At 48.0% G+C, this 14,571-nt stretch overlaps 1 protein-coding gene across 1 annotated transcript in view; it reads right to left on the reverse strand.

Moving 5' to 3' along the window:
- The window catches only part of STX1B (syntaxin 1B), a 55,855-nt gene extending 47,001 nt beyond the window's left edge, over window positions 1-8,854 (reverse strand). Inside the window, exon 1 of the mRNA XM_083584250.1 lies at window positions 8,495-8,854. Within this exon, the coding sequence (XP_083440376.1) occupies window positions 8,495-8,524 (30 nt within the window). The 5' untranslated portion in view covers window positions 8,525-8,854. The remainder of the gene's footprint in view (window positions 1-8,494) is intronic.
- Window positions 8,855-14,571: the final 5,717 nt, after the last annotated feature.

Consider the following 14,571-nt stretch of genomic DNA (forward strand, 5'->3'; position numbering starts at 1 on the left):
ACACTACATCCACAGCATTCCCCTGATCCACCAGGCTTGATACTCTATCAAAAAAAGAAATGAAATTCAACTGGCATGACTTGTTTTTTGAGAAACTCATGCTGGATCTTTGTAATCACAGCAACCTTGTCTAAGTGCTCGCAGACCAACTGTTTAGTTATCTGTTACAGGAATTTTCCTGGTATTGATGTCAAGTTCACCGATTGGAAGTTTCCTGGGTCTTCTTTTTGCCCCTTTTTGAAGATGGGGACAACATTTGAAGAAGAAGAAGAAGAGTTTGGATTTGATATCCCGCTTTATCACTACCCGAAGGAGTCTCAGAGCGGCTAACATTCTCTTTTCCCTTCCTCCCCCACAACAAACACTCTGTGAGGTGAGTGGGGCTGAGAGACTTCAGAGAAATGTGACTAGCCCAAGGTCACCAGCAGCTGCATGTGGAGGAGCAGGGACACGGACCCGGTTCACCAGATTACGAGTCTACCGCTCTTAACCACTACACCACACTGGCTCCAGTCCACAGGACTCTGAGATTACATCCACAAGCTCGTTTAGTACCCTTGGGTGCAGATCATCAGGCCCTGGAAATTTGAATTCATTTAAAACAGGTGTTCCCCTACCACTTCTTTTCCTATCTTGGACTGCATCTTCCTCCTTGCATTGTTTATTCTGTTATTACCAGGTGGGGTAAACAGAGAAAGAATAGCTGCTTTACCGCAGCTCCGGTTCCAAGAAATACAAATATCCCACACTTATAACATTTCATCTCGTTTGCATATAGGGTGATTGCATGTGTGTATCAGTGGCTGGTTTTCAGGTTAAAATCCCCCCTGCCACACTCTGAAGAACACACACACACACACACAAATATAGGACTCTGGCTAATAACACAACACCTAGCAGTGTTTTTTGTATGAACTGGACAAATGCTCAGTAGTAACAACAGTTGAATGAATCAACAGGCAGGATAACACAGCAATCACCAACTTTTTCTGAACTCGGGGCATCACATTTAAGCCAAAGTAACAACACGAGACACGCTTTTGTTTTATGCATTTTTTTATCCTCCCACCAGCCTCTCCCACAGGCGCTTCTCCTTACTGGCTATTCTTCCTCTATACCCTCTTCTTGTTTTATTTCTCTGCTGCTCCCCACAACTTTATCCTTTCATCTTTTTCTTCTTCAAAATCTTTATTAGAGAGAAAGAGAGAATATGATGGTGATGCCCCAGTAGTGACCCACCTGAGGTCACGGCCCACTGTTTAATGACTAATGAGAGAGAACCAACAGCTGTAAGTCTACCTTTTCTCTATGGATACACAGTAAAGGCCCAGTGTGTTGGATCAGGTTTGTTGCCATACTGGTGGTCACTTGTGCTAAGGAAAATGCGCCTTTAGGTGACTAGGAAGTCACCAGCTTAAATGGCTTTAAGAAGGCATGAGACAACTTCATAGGGGATGAAGACTCAATGGGTACTAGTCATGATAGCTACACCTTCCTCGAGGTTCAGAGGTGGCGTTCAACTGAATGTAACTAGTAGGAGCAAGAACACAAGTGGACTATTGACCTCAAGTCCTCTTTGGGGGCTTCCAGAGATACCTGGTGGCTGGCCACTGTGGGACTTGATGGACTCTTGGTCTGGTCCAGCAGGTGGTTTTGTCATTTGTTGGGCTGGTAACTTGTGTGTACGAAACTGCAGGGCTGTGATGGATGGATTTAATTGGAGATGGATCTCACTGAGGGTTTAGCCCTAGATCCTGCCTGGTCTCAGGCATAGAACATGGGAAGAGTTAACAAAGAAGTTGATGTTTTCTCCCCCTGCTACAACTAGCTCTCTGCAAAGTCTGGGGTTAGCGATAAAGGCTTCCAAAGTTGCAGCTTTCTTCCCCAAAGTGGGTCCTTCCAACCTAAGTCACCTCTCTCTGACATAACAGCTCTTACTGGAATAACCTAAGACGTTCTGCAACAGTCAAGCAGAGGGGTTCTTGAGATGTTGCCATTCCTTGCAAAATTTACAGAAAGCAGGGGGCGTCAAATGATGTGTGAGGAGTTCAGTTCTGCTTAGGCGCTATCTCCCCCCACAAGTCAAATCCGACAGGCAGGTGGGATGGCCCACTTGTCAATCACTTGACATCAGGTGACAGACAGGTGGGTAGCGTCAAAATTGGGTGGAGGAGGAAGATAAAGAATTGGCCCACAGGGCCAAAATGTACCCCACCCCAGTTGTAAACTCTTCCTCTCCTCACTCCCTGTAACAAGATTCCCAGCCCAGCAACCTTCTTAGCACCAAGTCCTCCTCATCTTCTCCCCATAGCAAGAAAAATCAAGCATCGCTCAAGCCTACGCATCGCTCAAGCCTTCTTTCCTTCTACCTGGAAAGTGGAACAGCTAATCTGGTGCATGTCCTTCCTTAAGGCACATCTCTACAGCAAATTTACATGGCTTTTAAATCAGCAGGAGCGCTGTGGGTTCTCCTTCCTTGTGCCCACAAAACAGCTCTGGAAACTCTAGTTTTTGTGAAGTGCTGAGAACACGCCGTTGTCCACCTCTTAACACACTGCATCTCCCAACATTATGCCGATCTGCTTTCAGTTTATACGGCAGTTGCGCCGTTAAGAAGTGTGATCCTAAGAATATTTACTAAGAAGCAGATTCTGCTGGGCTCAGTGTTTTAGGATTGCACTTTTGAGCTCGCTCCGAATGGTGCCTTTGAGGATGTGAGGGTTTCACGAAAACGTCTCTTCTGCCCTTGAGTTGAGGATGAAAGAGACAGACAGAGGGAAGCGAGAGCAATCATATCTCCCAACCTTAACTCTACAACATGCAACTTAGTATAGCAAACTGAGCAGTATATTTCACATCCCGCAAAGACTCTGCTGCATTTGGCCTTGAGGAGCCTTTCTCAGTTCAAGACTTCCAAACCTCAATAAAGCAGAAACTGTGAAGTGTAGTAGAGGGGTGGGGAAAACACCTCTGGGCTTGAACTGGTGGAACTGAGTTCAAATCCTCCCCTTGGATTATTTTTTTAAAAGTACCAGTCAAGAAGAATTAAGGAATTATAGCACATTGTGCTGTGATCTCAAGAATCATTACAACAACCGTGCAGGGAAGGCCAATATTATTATCTCCATATAGTATAAGGGTGGCTGGAGGGTGAGTGGCTTGAATAAGGCTGTCAAGTAAACTCATGACAGAGGTGAGCTCTCATTTTAGATGCTGAAGAACAAATGAATACACACACAGAGAGAGATGCTTATGTCCTACCCTGTACACACTATTCAGCTGTTAAGCCAAATGCACAAAACAAACCTCAAGCAATTACAGGGAGGATTTCTGTTTCCCCTGTCCCTTTATATGGGAACAAATAGTTATGTACTAACTCATTGCTGTGGCTTACATCTTACCTCTGATTCATCCAAGCTACTAGTCCTCATTTTAAAAGCTCAGCCAGACCACCCTAGAGATTAGAAATCTGCTGTAGGAACCAGGAGGCCAGGATTCCAGTAGGGGAGATGGCAATGGTGAACTTTTTTCACCAGCTTCAGCTGGCAAGCTAGCCATGGCCATTCTGTTCTAAGTTGGACCTTGCCACAGCCATTCATGCCCAAGGAATGAGACCACTGTAATAATACGTTACATGTGGGACTGCCTTTAAAAAAATATTTGGAAACTTCAGCTGGTGCAAAAAAAAAAAAAAAGCCTCTGCCAGCTTATTGAACAGAGCTGGCCAATTGCAGCCTGTGATATTAATCTAATATTATCCACCTGCCTGTTTGTTTCCAGGCTCAGTTGTAGGTACAGTACAGGTACTGGCTTTGATTTTTAAAGCCCCAAACAGCTTGGGACCTGGGCTGCTTAAAGGACCACTTTTGTCTGCACACATACGTTCCGTTCAGCATCCGAGGCCTTGCTCTGGTGCTGCTTTCAGAGGAAGTTTCACAGGCACCAAGTGGGGACTGTGCCTTTTTGGTAGTGGTGCCACATTTATAGAACACCCCACTACCACCCCAGGCAATATCCCAGGCTGCATCCTTTTAGACAGCAGGTAAAAAATACCGCCTTTAAAAAAGAATGTCATCTGGCTAGCCTATCCCCACCCTGCGGCTATAAACTAATAATCATTATTGCTACTGTGATTGGTTTCTCTCCCCCCCCCCCTTTCTTTGTCAAGTTGGGACTTCGCTCTTTTATTGCCGCTTGTTTACTATTTATTAATTTGCACAATCGGTTGCTTTTGTGTTTTTAATTGCAGGCTGCTTTTGAGTTCACAATCAGTCAAGAAAAGTGGGGTATAAATTGGTTTCACGTAAAAGAGGCAGTAAGAACCGTATTCTGCTGCTGACTCCTTATGCTCCCCTTCACATTTGTCTCAGTTCTGAACATCTTCACCCGCAGTCAGGCCTTCTTTTGCCCCCTCCCTCCATGCCTTTCTCCCAAATCTTCTGCTATCCTCCAGAATAGCCCCCCTGGCTCTCCTCCTCTTCAAGTCCTTCAACAGAATCTCAGCTTACCTGTGTCTCCACCTGCCGCCTGAGTTCTCTCAGCCTCCTCAAGCCTCATATTTCAGCCTCTCCAGCCCTGTCCTGCCCGTTTAATGCACACACAGCCAGCCCCTCTGGATATGCTCCCTGAACACGGCGGGCAATTAATAAGCTGTTCGGACGGAGGGAGCTGTGTCTGTGGAGTCTGTTTTATGGGCCTCTAGGGAATCAAATGCAGAATTGGGAGGGGTGTCCATCTTTCCTCTCTGGCCCCAGCCGCTATCAGCTCCCATTCATTACAATCCAACCCATTTTAAGTGCAACGAGCCTGTCTCACACAACTCCTTCAGAGACACTCCAGAGTCTGAACCTGAGCATCTTTTAAGGAGTATTTAAGACCTTTCCTCCTCCTCCTCTTCCTTAAAAAACAAAACCCAAACAAACAAGCATACAAACCAAAAGCAAATCTCAGTTTGGCTTTTAATTGGCTGGGGTCCGCTGTGTGCGGTGTAAAGGAGGGAGGGAGGGAAGTTCAGCAGCGGGTTAGACTTCCCCATTTGATTTGTTTCACTGTGATGTTTCTCCCCTGCTGGAGACTGGATGGGTTTAAATAGCGAGGAGATAAACAAATAGGCTTGAGACAACTGGGCCACAGTCCCTCGCCTGTGCGCCTCCGGTGCATATCATCATTGCAAAGCAATCTTGCCCTTCTCTATGTCTGTGTGGGCTTATTAACCCGGCTCTAGACTGCAGGATTTTGCAAAGCTTGCAACAACACCCCCCTCCCACCCCAACACACTGCCTCAGGGCTGCGGGTTCCTCGCCCCCATCAAGATCGACTGCCGCCGCCACCACACTTGGTGGCGATGCCAGCACCACCATCCTGCTCCTTCCTGCCAACACACCTGCTTTTATAATCTCCCCCACATCTCTCTTTATTGTGTGCCTATCTTCTCTTCTGCTGCATTCAGCAAGTAACACTATCAACACTGGGGTGGGGTGGGGTGAGGGGAGAGAGAGAGAGAGAGAGAGAGAGAGAGAGAGAGAGAGAGAGAGAGAGAGAGCGCAGCAAGAGAGAGAGACACACGCTCAGAGAGACACAGACACATGCATACAAGCCTTTGGCTCCTGCAGCAAAACCGTCTCCTCCATCATAACCCCCCCCCCAAACGCACAATGCGCCAACGATAAAGCAAATGCCATTTTCTCCCTTGCCTGGGCAGGAGGATAGGAAGCGATGCTGGAACCCAGTCTCTCTCCCCCCACTGGCAAAGAAATTTTTTTTGCAGGGGACATCGGGAGGGAGTGGGGAAAGAGAGAGATGGAGATGGAGACGGCATTTTTAAAGAAATCTGCCTTGAGCAGATCTGATGGGGCACATCACCAGCATCCTGTATAAGGAGCCACTAAAGCTATTCCCAGATCGGGAGCCTGAACAATTTTTCAACAATTTTTCTGTCTGGTCCGTCGTCGCCCCCCCCCCCCGGTAATCCATGCAGAATAAAGGGGAGGCAGAGGGGAGGAGCTGCTGAATAAATATATATATGTTAAAACACACTCTCTTTCTCTCTTTCTCTCTTACACATACACACACAGACACAGATTCCTTTATTGTCACTGCATCTGCTCCCCCCCCCCATTGTTTAAAAGAGAAGGGAATAGCTCGATTTTGTTGCTACTGCAGATGGAAGCATATGCAATGGTGATTATAACCGGTTTCTCTCTGCTCCACTCGGATAAGAAAAACAGAAACTGAGGTTGCGGGGGGGGGTGAGAGAGAAATCCTCCCAACGCTTGAAAAGGTCACTGAATTATTTCTTCGGGGTTGCAATTCAATTGTGGAATTGGGATGGAAGGAGATGGCTGAATTTCTGTTCTCTGTCGCTGGGTGATAGTGTCACATATTCCTTCCGCAAAGATGATTTGGCCAAGGAGCCCCTTCTCCTGCTTTCCACAAATGCACACAAGACATTGGGGAGAAAGGGGTCCAGAGAGGATGTGCAACTCCAGCAATTCCAACCTTTGCACACACACAAAAATAATGTTTGTTTTGTCGGAGAAGGGTGAGCGTTGAAGACCCAGAGAGATGAATATGTAACAAAAGCCCTGTCCCTGTACACATAGGGACGCGCACACCGTGATATTCTGTCACACACAGAGAGATACTAAAAAGCGCACATCTCCTCATTTTCACACAAAAGACCCTGAAACTGGCCAGAAAAGCAACAGCAGCACAGGTGCTAAAATTGAACAGACCAGACCATGTAACAGCAGGCACTGTTAAAAAAAGAAGAAGTAAATCTCATTTGGAGGAGAGAAGGAGATGGCGAGTTTGTTGTGATTCTTGTTTTGGTCCAAATAAAACAAAACGAATCTTGTTTTATTTTTGCCAGATCGCGGACAATCCCAACTTTAAAAAGAGCTACGAGAAATTAGATGGATGTGAGAAAAGTCGATCACTCCAATTCCATCAGCCCACTTGGCATAGCGAGATCACAGAAAGCCTCTTCCTTACTTCTTGTTGCTTTACATACAGACTGAAAACATTTTGTATGAATGACTCCATCCCCTTGTGGGGTGGGGGACGGGAGGGAGGGAAAGGAGCGGCGTGGGGGGAGGGAGGGAGGGAGAGAGAGAGAGAGGAGCCAAAGATTTGCCGTGTGTCTCCAGGCTTAAATGGAAATGAGAGTCACATCCTATCTCAGCAAACCAGAAAACGGATTGGGGGGGGGGAGAGGCAGGTTGGAGCACAGCAGTTCGTGTGTAAGGGGCGGTCTTATAAAAAGTGGAGGAGGGGGTTCTTAGGAATTATTTCGGTGATCTCCCCTTAGACCCCTCTCTTAACATATCGATGCGTGAGTGCTTTGTGCTAATCAAGGAATTGACATTAACACACCGGGCTATAAAACACGCAAGCACCCCACAACACTTCTTTGCCTCCTAGTGCCTCTCCCCTTGAGACAGAATCTGTCACATCCAATTTGGCCCAACCTTCAGCCATCCCCCACCTTCCCCCACCCAAAAAAAAATGCAAAGAGGTGAAAGGAGAAAAACCATCCATCACAGTCCTTCTCCCAACAAGCTGGTGGAAGCGGGAGAAGGGAGAAAGTTCCTCTTCCTCCTCCTCTTCTCTCTCCCCCCCCCCCAGCCACCCCCTCCATTCTCACACTTCCTGAAATATTTGACGCCTTAAGGGCTATTCCTTTCTCTCCAACCCACCCCCCTTCCTCTTTGGGGAGGGGAGGGGAGGAATCGGATGACCTATAAAAATTGACTGTGTCTTCCCACACACAAATTTCTGTAGACATACACTGGCTAGGATAAGAGACTTAAAAGGAGATATTTAAACACCCTCTCCCCTTACTCTGAAAGAAAATCGCCTTAATATATGCACGGACATGTACATTAACAGAACCCATTCCCCAATTCCTCCCCATACTTCTGGGGGAATGGAACAACCTCACAAAACCTTCTCCCCGCTCCCCCACATTCAGATACATGGCTGTGTAATTCTTCGCTGGAGAGATTTCAACCCTCTTAAAATGCAACCAGGCAGCCTTTTCCCTTGTCTTGCAGAGAGACGAGCCCCTCTTCTCCCCATGCCAAGTCCAACCCTCCCCCATCTTGGAAACCTGAGACATCCTTCTCGACAGATCCCGCAGTGGATCGCTTCTCTCTCCCCCCCCCCCCCCAATAATCTGACCGCCACCTTCTCTCCCCCCACCCCCCGCGCGCGCTCAAAAAAACACACACACCACAATTTAGATATAGAGTGTTCCTTCTACCATTAAATCCTTGCTTATTAGTGACTGCTGAACAAAACAATTGTTTTTGTGCCATTTCGAGAGTTGGAGGGAGGGAATATAAGAAATACATCGGAAGGCTATTGCTAATCTCCCCACTTGCCTCTCTACAGGGTTGGGGGCTGGGTGGCGGGGGAGACAGAGACAAGGCCCCCAGGCATTAAATCAAGGTTGTGGGGGTGGGGGAAGGGAAGAAAGAAAATTGCATCTTACACTTCTCAACTCCTGGGTGCGATCCTTCATTGCGCTTGCTTCCTGGCGAGGCTGTGGGTCCTCAGTGGGTCTTCTCCCCCACCCTCCGTGTGGCTCAACAGACAGACACGGTGGCTGGCGAAGACCCCTCTTCTTTGGGGTGGTGGAGGAGGAGGAGGAGGAGGGCGGGAAGGAAGGTTACTGGTAATTGCAGTAATGGATAAACTGAGCCTTCCCTGCTCAGCCAAGCTGGGAGGAGGAAGATGCTCTAAGGATGGAGAGAGGTTGGTGCTGATGCAGCAGAGCAGGGTGGGAAGATGCAGGAGAGGGAGAGAGAGAGGGAGAGAGAGAGATGCGGGGAGGGGAGGGGAGGCAGAGCAGGGAAGCTGAGCATGCTCGCTGCACCCCCTCCCACCCGAGGGGCCATGGGAGTTGTAGTCTGCCAGAGAGAGGGGGCATCCTAGGCGAGGGCTGCTTTCTAAGGCGGTAGGCACCGCATCACCTATAAGATCGCTCGGCCTGGACTCTACATTAATTCTTCTGCAATAGCTGCTGCCTCTTGGGGAATTCACTTGAGATTGCTAAGCACAGATTTATTTCCTGAGGCAGAGCGGCAAGCGGGTGGGGGGGACTGGGGAGACGACAAGGGATGGTGTGGGAGCAGCTGAGGTTGCTGCAGTACTACCAAAGATAAGCAGGCATAAAACCAGACGGAAACTGGGATGGGAGATCACGGGAGCCACATACAGAAGTGGGATGTAAGTAATATGAACACACAGAGAGATGACTTCCCCTTTAATAACTTCCAGAGGGATGATACCTGCGTTCTTCTGCAGCTGCTGAAGTAGAGTCTATGAAAGTGCATGCCATAACACATTTCTTAGTCTCCGAGGGGCTATTGGACTCTTTGTGGTTTCCTCCCCTTTAACATCACATTCTGCTGCTCATAACCAGGGCCGGTCCTACTATTGGGCAGTGTGAGGTGGGTGGCTCAGGCAGCAAGTTGTCCGAAAAGGAAGTTATGGCCGTTATTTTATTTTTACCGCTAGACGGGGAAAGGTGCTTGTGGGATTTTGCATCTTGGATGCCAAAAAAAGGTAAAAGGTAAAGGACCCCTGGATAGTTAAGTCCAGTCAAAGGCGACTATGGGGTTGCAGTGCTCATCTCGCTTTCAGGCCGAGGGAGCCGGCGTTTGTCCACAGACAGCTTTCCGGGTCATGAGGCCAGCATGACTAAGCCGCTTCTGGCGCAACGGAAACCAGAGCGCACGGAAATGCCGTTTGCCTTCCCACCACCTATTTATCTACTTGCACTGGTGTGCTTTCAAACTGCTAGGTTGGCAGAACCTGGGAGAGAGCAACGGGAGCTCACTCTGTCACAGGGATTTAAACCGCCAACCTTCTGATCAGCAAGCCCAAGAGGCTCTGTGGTTTAGACCACAGCACTACCCACCCAAATAATAATAATCGGTCTCGGATGCGATGCCAGCCCTGCTCACAACCAAGGTGGATAGAGAGTGAGCGATAAGGAATGGTCAGTTCTTTCAACATGGACTTATGGGAGGGATTCCAAATGATTTCTGACGGCAGTGTTGGCCACCAACTTGGATGGATTTAAAAGAGGATCTGTCCAATTCAAGAAGGACAAATGCTATCAGTGGCTGCTAGCCCTGATGGCTCCAGCTCTGCCTCCATGGTCAGAGGCAGTGATGCTTCTGAATACCATTTTCTGGGAACCGCAGGAGTCTTGCTTCTGGGCTTCCCTTGGGCAACTGGTTAGCTGCCGTGAGAACAGGATGCTGGACTAGACGGGCTCTAGAAAGGCTCTTTTTATGTTCTTTATGTTTTTACATGGGGAGGGGAGGCCAGTTATTCTAGGTTAATTAATAGGGAGTACAAGGCTGTGATCTGTAGGTGGCATCCTCCTCCATACTCACAACCGCTCATGCTGATTTGAACTTCACTCACAAGCGTAGTGTAGGAAAACACAGTCCACCCTTTTGCCACCCTTTAGCCACTGAGGCTGTGGATGCAACCAAGTAGAGGCTTTTAAGCTTTGCTTTTGGTGGGGCCTTGGACATCCCTCCAAAGCTTATTAGGGAATTCCTCGATCGGGAGATCAATGGCAGGCAAGCTTCCCAGAAGGACAGATTGCCCGATCCTACCAGCGTTCACCTCCAAATGAGCTTGTTCCAGGAGGAGCATCTTAGTGCGTTCTTCTGAGGGCATGCTCAGTTTCCAGAAGAAGCTGGCAATGGCCAACAAATCTTGTGAAAGCCACCCATGAAGGGTGGCGGGTTGTTCCAGTGTGCAGTGACGCCCACAAATTCACACAGCTTCCTCAGCAGACAGGTTGGCGAAGAGATGCTTCGCTGAAGCTAGAAAGTCTGAAAAACATAGCAGAATGATGAAAGGGCTGATTGGGTCACGCTGGGGTCACTAGATTATGTGCCCAGTAATTGTTTCAGGCTCGTTATTCGTATGTCTAAAAGGGGTGTGGGTTTGTGTATGGGGCACCATATAGTGACTGACACGGATCAAAATCTCCCAACTGTGAACATGAGCCATGTGCTGAAGGGGTTGGGGAACAATTCTGTCCTTTTAAATGAACCTGATTATGAGTAGAAAGGTGTGTTTAAAGCACGCTGGTGGTTAACTAGGTCCACAGCTGCACTGTACATTTTAAAGCACTGTTGAACCACTTTAAGTGTCATGGCTTCCCATGGAGAATCCTGGGAACTGTACTTAAGGGTGCTCAGAGTAAAGTTCCCAGAGTTTCTGGGGAATGTAAACTGATTGCCAAACCACTCTGGAAACAGTATTTGAGGGGAATAGGCAGTCTCCTAACATCTCTCAAAACCTTTAACAAACTACAGTTCCCAGAATTCTTTGGGTGCTTTCAGTGACCTAGATAGCCCTAAGTACAAGCCCAGTGATGGGAGAGTTTTCTAAGCATTTGTCTAGGTTTCCTGTTTCAGTGTGGGAACGCCTTTAAAAAAATCAGTAACGTCACCATACACACGGCAGCTCCGCAGAGACAGATGTTCTGGGCCAGTCCATCCATCTGACAGAGAGGGCATCTGCCACAGGCTCTGGACGGCATGCCCAGCTGTCAGCTGGGTGTTGGTATCAAGAGGCCCGACGCCAAGCATAGCAGCGACTTAAAAGTCCAGGGCCAATTTTGCACCTATATTAGACTGACTGCTCCCGCCAGGCATGTCAGCCTATGGCAGCACTTTTGTCAGGAGCCAGGCATTGCGAAAGGGGCATGCTTCTGCTAATGAACACATTTCTGTTGCTCAGGGGCAGGCGGGAGCAGAAAGCAACGATGGGTTCACTGCCATCGGAAGGAACAGGTAGTCTTCAACGGCGATCAAAACTAAGCCTGAGCCAAATGCATTTTGCTCTCACCTCCCTCTGTTGGCTCCATGTGTCAAATTTTTGATCAGCCTCCCAGATGTTTTGGAGTACAGCTGTGCTGGCTGAGGCACTCCAGAACATCTGGAAGACACCAGATGGGGGAGACTGTTGTAGACGGTGTGTTAGAGCCCTGTCCGTCGTCTTCTTCTTCTTCTTCTTCTTCTTCTTCTTCTTCTTCTTCTTCTTCTTCTTCTGTAAAGTGCCGTGCATAACTGATGGCATGACATTAACAATAATAAATTTTGGAAAGGGCTAGTTGGGCTGCCAGCTCCTGTCCATAACATATATAACAAGACAGAGCCGTTATTAATAATTACAACCAGGGCCTCTGTGTATTTGGCAGGGGCACAGCACAGGCTGAGCAGTGGGCAAAGAAGTATGCATTCTGAGAGTCTTGACTTTTTAAAAAGAGGAGGAGCCCAGCAAGTTTCTAGCTGTTGAGGTTGGAAAGGTTTGAAGCATGCAGGCAGTGTCTGGTGAAAAACGCAAAAAAGGATGCTGGGACAGAATTTCAATAAGTTGCATTCCTTTTCTTGTGACTAACAGAAACAAAGCATATTTTCCAAAATAAGCAAAACACAAGTCCTGTGTGGTGGGTTTAGGGTTGGGGCAGAACTTGGTTAAGCTTTGATAGGAGTTTTTTTTTTTTTTTTTAGAATCATGCTTGCTGTCGCTATTAACATTGTCGCCATCGCAAAGCAGAGAATATGCTGAGCAGCCCTGGCTATAGCTGGATGGAAGACTGTGATTAAAGCCGGCGACATACACCACTAGAACTATGCTGGAAATGCCATATAAAGCTACATATTAGTAGCTGATAAGGCTATCAGTGTCTACAAGTCATTATGGGTGGGCTGTGTCTCCAGGATCGGAGGCGGTGATGCTTCTGAATATGTCACAAGAAACTGCAGGAAGGGAGGGGGCTCTTGTGTTCGGGTCCTGTTTGCCAGTTTCCTGCAGGCATCCGGTTGGCCACTGTGAGAACAGGATGCTGGCCTAGAGGGGCCACTGGTCTGATCCAACAGAATCTTCTTATGGGATGTGGAGGGTTGACATCCAATCCTCTTTTAAAATGTGTTGAGGTAGGGTTACTGGGTTGTTTTTATTATTTTGATTATGTATTTTGTATTTTTCTATTGTGATTTTTATCTTGTCAATTGCCCTGAGACCTGAAGGTATAGGGCGGTATACAAATTTAATTAATTAATTAATAATGTTCTATAGTGGGAGCAGGGGGACGTGGGTGGCACTGTGGGTTAAACCACAGAGCCTAGGACTAGCTGATCAGAAGGTCGGTGGTTCGAATCCCCGCGACGGGGTGAGCTCCTGTTGCTCGGTCCCTGCTCCTGCCAACCTAGCAGTTCGAAAGCACGTCCAAGTGCAAGCAGATAAATAGGTACCACTCTGGCGGGAAGGTAAACGGTGTTTCCGTGCGCTGCTCTGTTCGCCAGAAGCAGCTTAGTCATGCTGGCCACATGACCCAAAAGCTGTACGCCGGCTCCCTCGGCCAATAAAGCGAGATGAGCGCCGCAACCCCAGAGTTGGTCACGACTGGACCTAATGGTCAGGGGTCCCTTTACCTTTACCTTTACCTTTATAGTGGGAGCAGACGGTGTCTACAAGGACAGCAGTTGTCTTGGGCTGCACCAATCAGGCAGTGTGGTGCATGATTTGGACTTAAGACTGAGAAAACAGGAGTTCATATCCTTCACTCTGTCATTTAAGCTCCCTGGGTGACCAGTCCACTATCTCGCAGCCTTACCTAATTTATAGCATTGCAAATGAGCAACAAAACAAAACAGAGCTCCCCTTGGAGTAAGGGAGGAATAATAATAATAATAATAATAATAATGACGATGATGATGATGATGATGATGATGATGATGATGATGAAATAAAAATCACTCAACTAGGCTACATTTGGTCTCTTCTGTCCCACCAGGGGTAAGGGGAGAGAGAGAAAGTTGGTATGGAGGCTGTGGCAATAGGGTTAAGCTTGCCACCACTTTGGAGAACAGATCTAGGGTGGTGGTGGGGTTGTCCCAATGATCTTCTCAATATAGTAAGCGCGGACTAGGTCAGGTATACACAGAGCAGCCAAGTGAGGCAATGAAGTGGAAGAGCGAGACAGAAGAACATACCGCACCTCTTCGAGTGGCAGATGGCTGACCACATTTCCAGATGCTCCTCCTCGCATGTAGAATGCCAGCACAGAAAGGCTGAGAGCTGGGGCTTGACTTTTTCCTCCACGCTATGCTTGTTTTCTGTCTGCAGGGAGGATTTGTATGTGGACAAGCACGTGAAGCTAGAATCCGTCACCTAAGGAAACTCTGTAGCTGCATCGAGTCAAAGGCCTCATCTTCGTTCAGCATCCTGTTCTCTCATAGCGTCCAATTGGATGCCCAGGGGAATTCCGGAAACAGGACCCAAGTGCAACAGCACTGCCCCTGGTTGTGATTCCCAGTCAATAGTGCCGTTATAGAGGGAAGAAGCAAAGCTCAGTGGGAGAGCATCTGTCTCATGTAAATGAGGTCCCAGGCTTGATCCTGGCATCGGATGATACCCAGCTCTTTCAAATCAAAACCAGTGAAGGCAGTGAAGGTCCTGTGTGAGTGTCTGGAGGCGGTTGGAGGATGGATGGCAGCTAACAGATTGAGGATGAATCCTGACAAGACAGAA

The sequence above is a fragment of the Podarcis filfolensis genome (genome assembly GCF_964270895.1).
Source record: "Podarcis filfolensis genome assembly, chromosome: 13".
NCBI classification, from domain to species: Eukaryota; Metazoa; Chordata; class Lepidosauria; order Squamata; family Lacertidae; genus Podarcis; species Podarcis filfolensis.